Source organism: Tamandua tetradactyla, chromosome 18 (genome assembly GCF_023851605.1).
Source record: "Tamandua tetradactyla isolate mTamTet1 chromosome 18, mTamTet1.pri, whole genome shotgun sequence".
Taxonomy (NCBI): domain Eukaryota; kingdom Metazoa; phylum Chordata; class Mammalia; order Pilosa; family Myrmecophagidae; genus Tamandua; species Tamandua tetradactyla.
Window position 1 is genome coordinate 2,740,604 of NC_135344.1, and position 13,684 is coordinate 2,754,287.

The window sequence follows — 13,684 nt, forward strand, 5'->3', positions numbered from 1 at the left end:
AATTGTCCTTCAAAAATGAGGGGGAAATTAAAACATTTTCAGACAAAAAAGCACTGAGAGAATTTGTGACCAAGAGAATGGCTATGCAAGAAATGCTAAAGGGAGCACAAGAGACAGATAGGAAAAGACAGGAGAGAGAGGTGTGGAAAACAGCATAGAAATGAAGACAATCAGTAAAGGTAAAAAGAAGAAAAATTAGATATGATGTATAAAATCCAAAGGGCAAAATGGTAGAAGAAAGTACTGCCTATATAGTAATAACAATAAATGTTAATGGATTAAATTCCCAATCAAATTTCCCACATAGACTGGCAGGATGGATTAAAAAACAGGACCCATCTACATATGCTGTCAACAGGAAATGCATCTTGACCCAAGGATAAACTTAAGTTGAAAGGGAAAGGTTGGGAAAAGATATTTCATGCAAATAACAATCAGAAAAGAGTAGGAGCAGCTATACTAATATCCAACAAATTAGACTTCAAATGTAAAACAATTAAAAGAGACAAAGAAGGACACTATGTATTAATAAAAGGAACAATTCCACAAGAAGACATAACAATCATAAATATTTATGCACCAAGCCAGAATGCTCCAAAATAAATGAGGTAAACACTGAAAACAGACACATCTATCATAATAGTTGGAGACTTCAATTCCCACTCTCATCAATGGACAGAACATCTAAACAGAGGATCAATAAAGAAACTGAGAATTTGAATAAACCAATAAATAAGCTGGACTTAACAGACATTTATAGAACATTACCCCCTGCAACAGCAGGATACACCTTTTTCTCAAGTGCTGATGGATCATTCTCAAGAATAGACCATATGCTGAAATCCGACAAGCAAAAGAAAATATAGGTCACAAAGCAAGTCTCAATAAATTTAAAAAGATTGAAATCATACAAAAAACTTTCTCAGATCATGAAGTAATGAACTTGGAAATCAATAATAGGCACAGTGCCAGAAAATTCACAAATATATAGAGGCTCAACAACACACTCTTAAACAACCAGTGGGTCAAGGAAGAAATTACAAGTGAAATCAGTAAATATCTTGAGGCGAATGAAAATGAAAACATGACATATCAAAATTTATGGAATGCAGCAAAGGCAGTGCTAAGAGGGAAATTTACTGTCCTAAATGCCTGTATCAAAGAAGAAGAAAGAGCAAAAATCGAGGAATTAACTGTCTACTTGGAAGAACTAGAGAAAGAATATCAAACTAATCCCAAAGCAACCAAAGTAAAGAAATAATGAAGATTAGAGTAAAAATAAATGAAACTGAGAACATGAAAACAATCGAGGAAATCAACAAAACCAGAAATTGGTTCTATGAGAAAATCAATAAGATTGATGGACACTTAGCAAGGTTGACAGAAAGAAGAGACAGGATGCAAATAAATAAAATCAGAAATAGAAGAGGAGGCATAACCACTGACCCTACAGAAACAAAGGAAGTAATAAGAGGATATTATGAACAACTTTATGCTAATAAACTCAACAATGTAGATGAAATGGACAACTTCCTAGAAAGGCATGACAACCAACATTGACTTGAGAAGAAAAAAGGACCAAACAGCTTCATATGTGAATTCTACCAAACATTCAAGAAAGAACTAGTACCAATCCTGCTCAAACTCTTCAACAAAATTGAAAAGGAGGGAAAGCTATCTAACTCAATCTACGAAGCCAACATCACCTTCATACCAAAACCAGACAAAGATATTACAAGAGAAGAAAATTACAGACCAATCTCTCTAAATGAATATAGATGCAAAAATCCTCAACAAATTTCTTGCAAATTGAATCCAGCAACACATTAAAAGAATTACACACCATGACCAAGCAAGATTCATCCGAGTTATACAAGGATGGTTCAACATAAGAAAATCAATTAATGTCATACACCATATCAACAAATCAAATCAGAAAAACCACACGATCATCTCAATTGATGCAGAAAAGGCATTTAACAAAATTCAACATCCTTTCTTGTTGAAAACACTTCAAAGGATAGGAATAGAAGGGAACTTCCTCAACATGATAAAGGGAATATATGAAAAACAGGGAACTTCCTCAACATGATAAAGGGAATATATGAAAAACCCACTGCTAACATCATCCTTAATGGGGAGAGACTGAAAGCTTTTCCCCAAAAGTAGGAACAAGACAAGGATGTCCAGTATCACCATTGTTATTCAACATTGTGTTGGAAGTTCTAGCCAGAGCAATTAGAGAAGAAAAAGAAATACAAGGTACCAAATCTCAATGTTTGCAGATGATACGATACTATATGTCAAAACCCCCAAAAAAATCCACAGCAAAACTACTAGAGCTAATAAATGAGTACAGCAAAGTGGCAGGTTACAAGATCAACACTCAAAAATCTGTAGTGTTTCTATACACTAGTAATGAGCAATCTAAGGGGGAAACCAAGAAAAAAATTCTATTTATGACTGCAACCAAAAGAGTAAAGTATTTAGGAATAAATTTAACTAAAGAGACAAAAGACCTATACAGAGAAAACTACAAGAAATTGTTAAAAGAAATCACAGAAGGCCTAAATAAATGGAAGGGCACACTGTGCCATGGATTGGAAGACTAAACATAGTTAAAATGTCAATTCTATCTAAATTGATTTACAGATTCAATGCAATACTAATTAAAATTCCAAAAACTTACTTTCCAAAATTAGAAAAATTAATAACCAAATGTATCTGGAAGGGCAGGGTGCCCCGAATAGCTAAAAGTATCCTGAGAAAGAAAGACGAAGTCTGAAGTCTCATGCTACCTGACTTTAAGGGGTATACGAAGCTACAGTGGTCAAAAGAGCATGGTACTGGCATGAAGATAGAAATATTGACCAATGGAATAGAATAGAGTGTTCAGATATAGACCCTCTCATCTATGGACAATTGATCTTTGATAAGGCAGTCAAGCCCACTCACCTTGGACAAAAGAGTCTCTTCAATAAATGGTGCCTAGAGAGAATTGGATATCCACATGCAAAAGAATGAAAGAGGATCCATATTTCACACCCTATACAGAAATTAACTCAAAATGGATGAAAGACCTAAACATTAGATCTAAGACCATAAAACTTCTAGAAGAAAATGTAGGGAAATATCTTTAAAATCTAATAATAGGATGAGGTTTCCTAGACCTTACACCAAAAGCACGAGCACTGAAGAAAGAAATAAATAAATGGGAACTGCTCAAAATTAAACACTTCTGTGCATCCAAGAACTTGGTCAAGAAACTAAAAAGACAGCCTACACAATGGGAGACAATATTTGGAAACAATATATCAGATAAAAGTATAATATTGAGAATATAAAAAAAGACTGTTCAACTCAACAACAAAAAGACAGACAACCCAATTAAAAAATGGACAAAAGACATAAACAGGCACTTCTCAGAAGAAGAAATACAAATGGCTAAAAGGCACATGAAAAGATGCTCAACTTCCCTGGCTATTAGGGAAATGCAATCAAAACGACAATGAGGTATCATCTCACACCCACCAGAATGGCCATTATCAATAAAACAGAAAACAACAAGTGCTGGAGAGGATGTGGAGAAAGAGGCACATTTATCCATTGTTGGTGAGAAGGTAAAATGGTATAACCGCTGTGGAAGGCAGTTTGGTAGTTCCTCAGGAAGCTAAGTATAGAATTGCCATATGATCCAGCAAACCATTGCTAAGTATCTACTCAAAGGACATGAGGGCAAGGACACAAATGGATATTGGCACACCAATGTTTATAACAGCATTATTTACAATTGCCAAGCGATAGAAGCATCCCTAATGTCCATCAACAGACAAGTGGCTAAACAAGCTGTGGTATATACATACAATGCAATATTATGCAGCTGTAAAACAGAATAAAGTTATTAAGTATGTAACAACATGGATGGACCTTAAGGGCATTATGCTGAGTGAGATTAGCCAGAGACAAAAGGACATATACTGTATGGTCTCACTGATATGAACTGACATTAGTGAATGAACTTGGAAAACTTCAGTTGGTAACAGAGACCATTTGAAGATAGAAATAGGGTAGATATTGGGTAATTGGAGTTGAAGGGATACAGATTGTGCAACAGGACCGATTGTAAAAATTCAGAAAAGAATACAATATGTATATGTAATACAATAATGTAAGTACACTGGATGAAGCTGAATGTGAGAATGATAGAGGGAGGATACCTGGGGGCACAAATGAAACCAGAAGGAAAGATAGACAATAAAGACTGAGATGGTATAATCTAGGAATGCCTAGAGTGTACAATGATAGTGACTAAATGTACAAATTAAAAACTGTTTTTGCATAAGAAAGAACAAAGGAATGTCAATACTGCAGGGTGTTGAAAATAGACGGTAATTAATATTTAAAAACTTTAACTTGTGTGTGAGACTAGAGCAAAAAATACTTGGTACAAAAGTTATATTTTGACTAGTGCATTTCCTAATATAACTTATGTGGACAGCTTAATTGAATACCATAGTACATGGAACCTTGAGTAGGGCATGAGATTTTGTAGGTTCTCCAGAGTGATGCCCCAGTAAATCCCAGAGTGATCTGAACAGCGAATAAAAAAGTATTTGCAAAGCCCCCTTGGGGGAATGGTGAAAAAGGGGGAAAATTCAACTTCCCCAAGTGAAGAATTCTTGATAGTCTCACAAGCAGTGGAGGCAACCAAAGCAACAGGCTGCACCCCCAATCTTGGGGTTTGTTCATATGAAAGCTAACCCCACAAAGGACAGGTTAAGCCTACTTAAAATCAGGTCTAAGAGTCACCCCCAGAGAACTTCCTTTGTTGCTCAGATGTGGCCTCTGTCTCTCAGCCAACATGATAAGGAAACTCAAAGCCCTCCCCCTCTCTATGTGGGACATGACTCCCAGGGGTATGGATCTTCCTGGCAGCGTGGGACAGAAATCCTAGAATGAGCTGGGACTCAGCATCAAGGGATTGAGAAAACCTTCTCGACCAAAAGGGAGAAGAGCGAAACGAGACAAAATAAAGTGTCAATAGCTGAGAGATTTCAAACAGAGTAGAGAGGTTATCCTGGAGGTTACTCTTATACATAATACAGATATCACCTTTTTAGTTAAGGTATAATGGAGAGGCTGGAGGGAACTTCCTGAAACTGTAGAGCTGTGTTTCAGTAGTCACGTTTCTTGAAGATGATTGTATAATGATATAGCTTTCGCAATGTGACTGTGTGATTGTGAAAATCTTGTGTCTGCTGCTCCTTTTATATACCTTATCAACAGATGAGTAAAACATATGGATTAAAAATAAATAAACAATAAGGGGAACAAATGTAAAAATAAATATACTAGATTGAAATGCTAGTGATAATGAAAGGGAGGGGTAAGGGGTATGGTATGTACGAATTTTTTTCTGTTTTCTTATTTCTTTTTCTGAATTGATGCATATGTTCTAAGAAATGACCATGATGGTGAATATGCAACTATGTGATGTTACTGTGAGTTACTGATTATATATATAGAATGGAATGATCATATGGGAAGAATGTTTGCATGCTGGTATATTTAATAAATAAAATAAAATAAATAAAGGATATCAGGAAAACACTAGAAGAGCATAAAGAAAATGTGAAAGATTAAACAGAAAAATGGCAGATCTCAAAGTATGAAAGATAGAGTAGATAAAATTAGAAATATACTAAAGACACATAACAGCAGATTTGAAGAAGCAGAAGGAAGAACAAGTAAGCTAGAAGACAGAACAACTGAACTAGAGCATGTAAAAGAAAACGGCAAGAAGGATGGAAAAATGCAACTGGATCTTAGGAAAATGATGGACAACAAGAGGTGAGCAAATACAAGAATCAATGCTATCTCAGAAGGAGAAAAGAAGAGTAATGAACTGGGAAAGTTGGTTTAAGAGAAAATCAGAGAAAACTTCTCAACAGTTATAAAAAGACATAAATATGCAAATCAGAACCCCAAATAAAATAGATGTGAATAAGCCTACTCCAAGACACATTCTAATCAGCCTGTCAAATGTTGAAGAGAATCAGATAGTCCTAAAAGTAGCATAAGAAAAACGATCTACTACATACAAGGGAAAACACATTAAGACTGAGATTGGACTTCTCAACAAACACCATGGAATCAAGAAGGCAGTGCTATGATATATTTAAGATCCTGAACGAGAAAGGCTTCCAACCAAGAATTCTTTGACCAGCCAATTTGTCCTTCAAAATTGAGGGAGAGATTAAAATCTTCAAGGAAAAACAAACACTGAGAGAAGTCAAAAAGAGATCTGCCCTACAAGAAATACTAAAGGGAGTCCTGTCAGCTGGAAAAAAAATAAAAAAGACACAAGAGAGAGGTTTGGAGGAGAGCACAGAACTGAGGAATACCACCAAGGATAAGTTAAAGGATAAAAAGAGAGAAAAGGAAAAGAATATACAGATCAAACAAACAAAAAAATCCAAAGGATAAGACGGTGGAGTCAGGAAATGTATTTACAGTAATAAGTTTTGAATATTGCTGGACTAAACTTACCAATTAAAATATACAGATTAGGTTCAGTAGCAGAATTCTCACCTGCCATGCTGGAGACCCGGGTTCGATTCCCGGTGCCTGTCCATGCAAAAAAAAAAAAAAAAAGAAAAAAAAATACAGATTGGCAGAATGGATAAAGGAATATAATCCAGTTATATGCTGCTTACAAGAGACTCATCTTAGACACAAAGAGACAAACAGATTGAAAGTGAAAGGATGGAAAAAGATCTTCAATGCAAGCTATAATCAAAAGAAAGCAGGAGTAGCTATACTAATATTAGACAAAATAGACTTTAAATGTAAAGACATCATAAGAGACAAAGAAAGAAACTATATATTAATGACAGGGACAATTCACCAAGAAGAATTAACAACCATAAATGTCTATGCTCCCCAAATGCAACTAGAAGGAAAGATCGATGATAAAGAATGAGATGGTATAATCTAGGAACGCCTAGAGTGTACAATGATAGTGACTAAATGTACAAATTAAAAAATGTTTTTGCATGAAGAACAAAGGAATGTCAATATTGCAGGGGGTTGAAAATAGGTGGTAATTCATATTTTAAAACATTAAGTTATGCATGAAACTCAAGCAGAAATGTTTATTTAGTACAAATTAGTATTTTGACTAGTGCATTTCCTAATATAATTTAATGTGGATGTTTAATTGAATACCATAAGGACATGGAATCTTGAACAGAGCATGAGATGTTGTAGGTCTGTCCAGAGGGATGCCCTGATAAATCCTGGTGTGATTTGAACAGTGAATACGGAAGTATTTGCAGAATCCCCTTGGGGGAATGGTGAGAAAGGGGGAATTCAATTTCTCCATTTGGAGAATTTCTGATATTCTCGCAAGCAGTGGAGACAGCCAGGTCATAGGACGAGCCCTCAATCTTAGGGTTTGTTCCTATGAAACTTATCCCTGCAAAGGATAGGCTAAGCCTACTTAAAATTAGGCCTAAGAGTCACCCCCCAGAGAACCTCTTTTGTTGTTCAGATGTGGCCTCTCTCAGCCAACATGGCAAGCAGACTCATCACCCTCCCCCTCTCTATGTGGGACATGACTCCCAGGGGTATAAACCTCCCTGGCCATGTGGGACAGAAATCCTAGAATGAGCTGGGACTCAGCATCAAGGGAATGAGAAAGCTTTTTCAACTGAAAGGGGGAAGAGCAAAATGAGACAAAATAAAGTGTCAATGGCTGAGAGAGTTCAAACACAGTCAAGAGGTTATCTTGGAGGTTATTCTCACACATTATATAGATATCCCCTTTTTAGATGAAGGTATATTAGGCTAGACGGAAGTGTTTGAAACTTTAGAGCTGTGTTCCAGTAGACACGTTTCTTGAAGATGATTGTGTAATGATATAGCTTCCACAATGTGACTGTGTGATTGTGAAAACCTTGTGTCTGATGCTCCTTTTAACTATGGTGTGGACAGATGAGTAAAACATGGATTAAAAATACATAAATAAAAGTGGGAACAAATGTTAAAATTTAAAATATATATATTGGATACATGGAAATACTAGTGGTATGTATGAGTTTTTTCCTTCTCCTTTTTACTTCTTATTCTGGAGTGATACAAATGTTCTAAAAAATGATCATGGTGATGAATATACAACTGTGTGATGACATTGTGAGCCACTGATTGTACACCATGTATGGAATGTTTGTATGTTAAGAACGTAGGTGCCTGTACATAGCTGTATCAATAAAAATTTTAAGATTAATTAATTAAAATAAATAAAAATAAAATAAACGTCTATGCTCCCAATGAAGGAGCTCCAAAGTACGTGAGGCAGACATTGGCAAAACTGAAGGGAGCAATAAACATTTCAACAACAATAGCAGGAGACTTCAATACACCTCTCTCCTCTATAGATAGAACAACCAGGCAGAGAATGAACAAGGAAAGAGAAAACCTGAACAATGGGATAAATGAATTAGACCTGACAGACACACACACATAGATCATCACACCCTAAAACACCAGGATACACATTCTTCTCTAGTGCCCATGGAACATTCTCCAGGACAGATCACGTGCTGGGACACAAACTGGGTCTTTATAAATTTAGTAAGACTGAAATTATTCAAAGCACTTTCTCTGACCACAACGGAACAAAGCTAGAAATTAATAATCACCAAAGACCCAGAGCTCTCACAAACATATGGAGATTAAACAACACACTCTTTAAACTCCCCCCAAATCCCCTTTTAATTTCTTACGCTGGCCCGCACACAGAAAAACCACAATGGGGCAAGTCAGGACATGGAAGGGGCAAGAGCTGCCTATGGATGGAAGTCCACCTGCTCTGGGCAGGTTGCACAGGTGTGACTCATGCCACTTGCGTTCAGCACTGGGCCTCTTACCTGGGAGAGGGTCTGGAGGCTGACCCCCACTGCAGCAGAGTAAGGCAGTTTGTCATTTTCAGGGACACTGCGGTCTACGGAAGCAGGGGGGCCTTAATCTGGATGCCTGGAGGCCTTATGAGGAACTGGAAGCCAGGACCCAAGAGGGCCACAGGAGAAGCCAGAAGTCAACAGGACCCACCCAGATGGCAGGAGAGGGCACCCACGGGATGCAACGCGGGGATTCCAGCCAAGGAGAGCCAGAGGACACCAGCTGCCAGTGCCAAACTCAGGGAGAAGGCATTTTGCCAATATCTTGATTTTGGCCTCAAAACCATGAGCTAATAATAATAAATCCCAGATGTTTAAGCCAAACCAGTTTCTGGTCATGTGAGTGGCTGACAGACCAGGCCAAGCCATATGTGGGACTGGCTCCAGGTTCCCTCTGCAAATGCACTTCTTACCTGGCTACCATGTCTCACGGCCCCCAAGCTCAGAGCCCACTAGAGGTGCAGAAATAGGGGCACCACACTCCCAACTAAGCACCCGGACCCCCTGCGTGCCCCCGGCGTGGAACTTAGCCACACTTCCACCCAGCACCAACACCCGCTCCCTCTGGAGGAGCCAGGCCCACCCAAGCAGGCCCCTCGCATGTGACACCCAGTGCTGCTCCCAAGCCAGGCAGCCACAGTGACAAGGGCTTGAGACAGCCTAAAGGATGGGCTGCTGAAGGGGGGCACCCAAGACCCAAGTGACAAACCCACAGCTCACCGGAAGACCTGCGCTTGGGCGTACCCCAACATCTGGTTTCAGGGAAGACCACAGGAGCCGCTGGTGCTCCCTCCAGCCCACAGGCAGAGGCTACAGCCCTGGGGTAGGGCTGTGGGAAGACCACCAGCTCTGCACGCCCTCACAGCCAGGACGCTGCGCCAGCCCCCGACAACCAGCCATCTTGTGGGGGCTTCGGTGATGTGGGCTCTAAGGGAGAAGCTCGCCGGGCTCTCCAGGGCGGTGCTGGATGGAAGAGCAGAAGCACACACCTGGTCTCGCCGCTTCCGCGCCAGGACGGATGCTCTATGGGGCCCATGGGAAGAGGACCACAACTGGGCCCTCCTTGCTGCCGTGCCAAACCCGTCACAGGTGCTCAGCAATGAATACAGAGGGTAACAGGTCTTCGAGGACGGAGACCCATCCCACGAGGCCTGCTCCGAGACCCCACCCCACAGCCCAGACTGGCCTAAAACCGCAAGGAGGGAAGATGTCTCCACGCTGTGGTCCACTGATAGGACCCTGTCCCTGACCCCACTGAAGGAGGGGCCCCATGTCCTCCTCGGTGCCGCTCGTAGCAGCCTCAGCTCCCTGTACCCAGGTGCGCCTCACACCCGTGAGCGCAAACGGGCCAGGCCACAGGGAAGCAGATGCCGTCGCAGAGCTGACCACACGAGACGTACCACCACCAGAGAGCACGCCATCTCCAGTCATCACTCCAGGAACCCACCCGGTGGAACTAATCCAAAAGGAAAAGGAGAAATCCTATTATGTTTGATTTTAATGCATTCTTTTTCATATGATGAAAAACCAAAATAATGTAATTATCAAAGAACAGGAATGGTTCCCAGGTGTCACCTCAGACCACACTTGAGGTATCTGTAACCTCTTCAGTGGCATCGCCTCACATGGAAAGAACAGGACACAAACTCGTGTGCACATCAAGACAAACTATGTACAACTGGAAGGAACAGTCAGGGAAATATGCAGGGATGTGGTGATGGTAAGAGGTCGGTTCACAACTTTTAAACTTTCCCTGGTATCATTTGAAAAGTCTGAGTAACACAAACAATGCCGTGACTGGGCCGCTTTCACTATCTACGCTCAGAGCGCTGTACCCATCAGGTGGATGCCATTTCACGCTCTTATATTAGAATCATGGAGCGATGCCCAGAGATGGCCCACACGCGCCATGACACACAAAAGCACTGCTGGCGCCAAAGCTGCACACTCCTGCCAAGACAACCAATCTGTGTGTGCTGAAGACGTTACGGGCAGACAAACAATCATAAGCTATGTGGTTACTACTGCGACTTCCAAGCATTAACGAAATGTTTAAAGAAAAGATATCTATGCAGAAAGTTTCTACTTTCCACAGGCAGTGCCCTGACAAATGTCCAGACCCAACGGGAAAAGAGTCTGCCCTCTTCCCTCCTGCACACCCCTATTAACCTGCCCGTGCCCCCCAGGCACCACCCTTACTGCTGAAATTAGGTTTCGGGGAGAGCTTACTGATTTTCCTTTCCTTAACCTTTAGGGAAACATCACTAAAAGTTGGAAATACATCAGTGATACTGAGCTGCCAACCAGGACCGGCTGGAGCCCAGCTCTGGCTCCCTGACACCCTGAAGCCCCTAGGCGATCACCAGGCTGCTCACCAGCAATCGTGTGTGCGTACAGCCTGCTTCCAAACGTGAAGACATGCAGCTCGTACAGCTTGGCGATCTTTTCCAAGAACTCCTTGCAGTGAGGACGCAGGCGGGTGTGCAGCATGGGCTCCCCGCGGCCCAGCTGGAAGTGGAAAATACCCTGAAAGCAGAGAGGGTGCCGGTCAGAGAACATGAGCTGGCTGAAGCAGTCTGGATAGCCCAACCCAGACCGCGCTTCCTAGGACACTAGCCCAGAGGACACTGGTAGCTTCTCTCCTCTCAAAACACCAGGTTCCAAAGAGAAATGCTCTGCACACACGTGCTCACGCATGGACAGGATCCCCATGGTCTGCGCACACATGCTCATGAGAGTGGACGGGACCCCTGTAATCTGCACACACGTTCATGAGAGTGAACAGGACCCCCGTGACCTGCACACGTGTGCTCATGAGAGTGGACGGGAACCCTGTGGTCCACACACACGTGCTCATGAGAGTGGACGGGAACCCTGTAATCTGCACACACGTTCATGAGAGTGAACAGGACCCCCGTGACCTGCACACGTGTGCTCATGAGAGTGGACGGGAACCCTGTGGTCCACACACACGTGCTCATGAGAGTGGACGGGAACCCTGTAATCTGCACACACGTTCATGAGAGTGAACAGGACCCCCGTGACCTGCATACACGTGCTCATGAGAGTGGACGGGAACCCTGTAATCTGCACACACGTTCATGAGAGTGAACAGGACCCCTGTGACCTGCATACACGTGCTCACGAGAGTGGAAGGGACCCCTGTAATCTGCACACACGTTCATGAGAGTGAACAGGACCCCCGTGACCTGCACACGTGTGCTCATGAGAGTGGACGGGACCCTGTGGTCCACACACACGTGCTCATGAGAGTGAACAGGACCCCCGTGACCTGCATACACGTGCTCATGAGAGTGAACGGGAACCCTGTGGTCCACACGCACGTGCTCATGAGAGTGAACAGGACCCCCGTGACCTGCATACACGTGCTCATGAGAGTGAACAGGACCCCCGTGACCTGCATACACGTGCTCATGAGAGTGAACGGGAACCCTGTGGTCCACACACACGTGCTCATGAGAGTGGACGGGAACCCTGTAATCTGCACACACGTTCATGAGAGTGAACAGGACCCCTGTGACCTGCACACACGTGCTCATGAGAGTGGACGGGACCCTGTGGTCTGCACACACGTGCCTGTGAGAGTGAACAGGACCCCCGTGACCTGCATACACGTGCTCATGAGAGTGGACGGGAACCCTGTGGTCCACACGCACGTGCTCATGAGAGTGAACAGGACCCCTGTGACCTGCACACACGTGCTCATGAGAATGGACGGGACCCTGTGGTCCACACGCACGTGCTCATGAGAGTGAACAGGACCCCCGTGACCTGCATACACGTGCTCATGAGAGTGGACGGGAACCCTGTGGTCTGCACACACATGATCACGAGTAGACGGGACCCCTGTGGTCCACACACACGTGCTCATGAGAGTGAACAGGACCCCTGTGGTCCACACACACGTGCTCATGAGAGTGAACAGGACCCCCGTGACCTGTATACACGTGCTCATGAGAGTGGACGGGACCCCTGTGGTCCACACACACGTGCTCATGAGAGTGAACAGGACCCCTGTGACCTGCACACACGTGCTCATGAGAGTGGACGGGACCCTGTGGTCCACACACACGTGCCTGTGAGAGTGAACAGGACCCCCGTGACCTGCATACACGTGCTCATGAGAGTGGACGGGAACCCTGTGGTCCACACACACGTGCCTGTGAGAGTGAACAGGACCCCCGTGACCTGCACACACGTGCTCATGAGAGTGGACGGGAACCCTGTGGTCTGTACACACATGATCACGAGTAGACGGGACCCCTGTGGTCTGCACACGTGTGCTCATGACGGTGGACGGGACCCCTGTGGTCTGCACAGACATGCTCACGATGGGATGGACCCCTGAGTTCTGGACAAGTATACGTCACACAGTTTGGCTAAAAAGAGCCATGTTGTCAACAGACCCTTAAGCTTTCTGGACTCTCTCGTTTCAAACCATTACTCTCATAATAGATAAAGTAAGTATCCCTGAAATGATCACTACGGCCTGTTTCTTCAAACACAGAGCCACAGGGGATTGTTTAGAACAGATGTCCTTGGAATATATGCACAGTATTTTACTGTTATTGATAAACGTCAATAGAATGTTCCCATATAACTTAATTTTAAGGGAGCAAACTTCAAAATACGTACACTGAAACCAAATTAAGAGTAAGATCATCCTGTTAGAAGTCTAATTCAAACAGTCTTAGTAACTTTCA

General features: G+C 42.7%; 1 protein-coding gene across 5 annotated transcripts in view; it reads right to left on the reverse strand.

Moving 5' to 3' along the window:
• CTDP1 (CTD phosphatase subunit 1) overlaps nt 1-13,684 on the reverse strand; it is a 145,589-nt gene that overhangs the window by 74,986 nt on the left and 56,919 nt on the right. For all 5 annotated transcript variants that reach the window (XM_077135174.1, XM_077135173.1, XM_077135176.1 and 2 more), the window contains exon 5: nt 11,336-11,486. In XM_077135174.1, the coding sequence (XP_076991289.1) occupies nt 11,336-11,486 (151 nt within the window). The remainder of the gene's footprint in view (nt 1-11,335; nt 11,487-13,684) is intronic.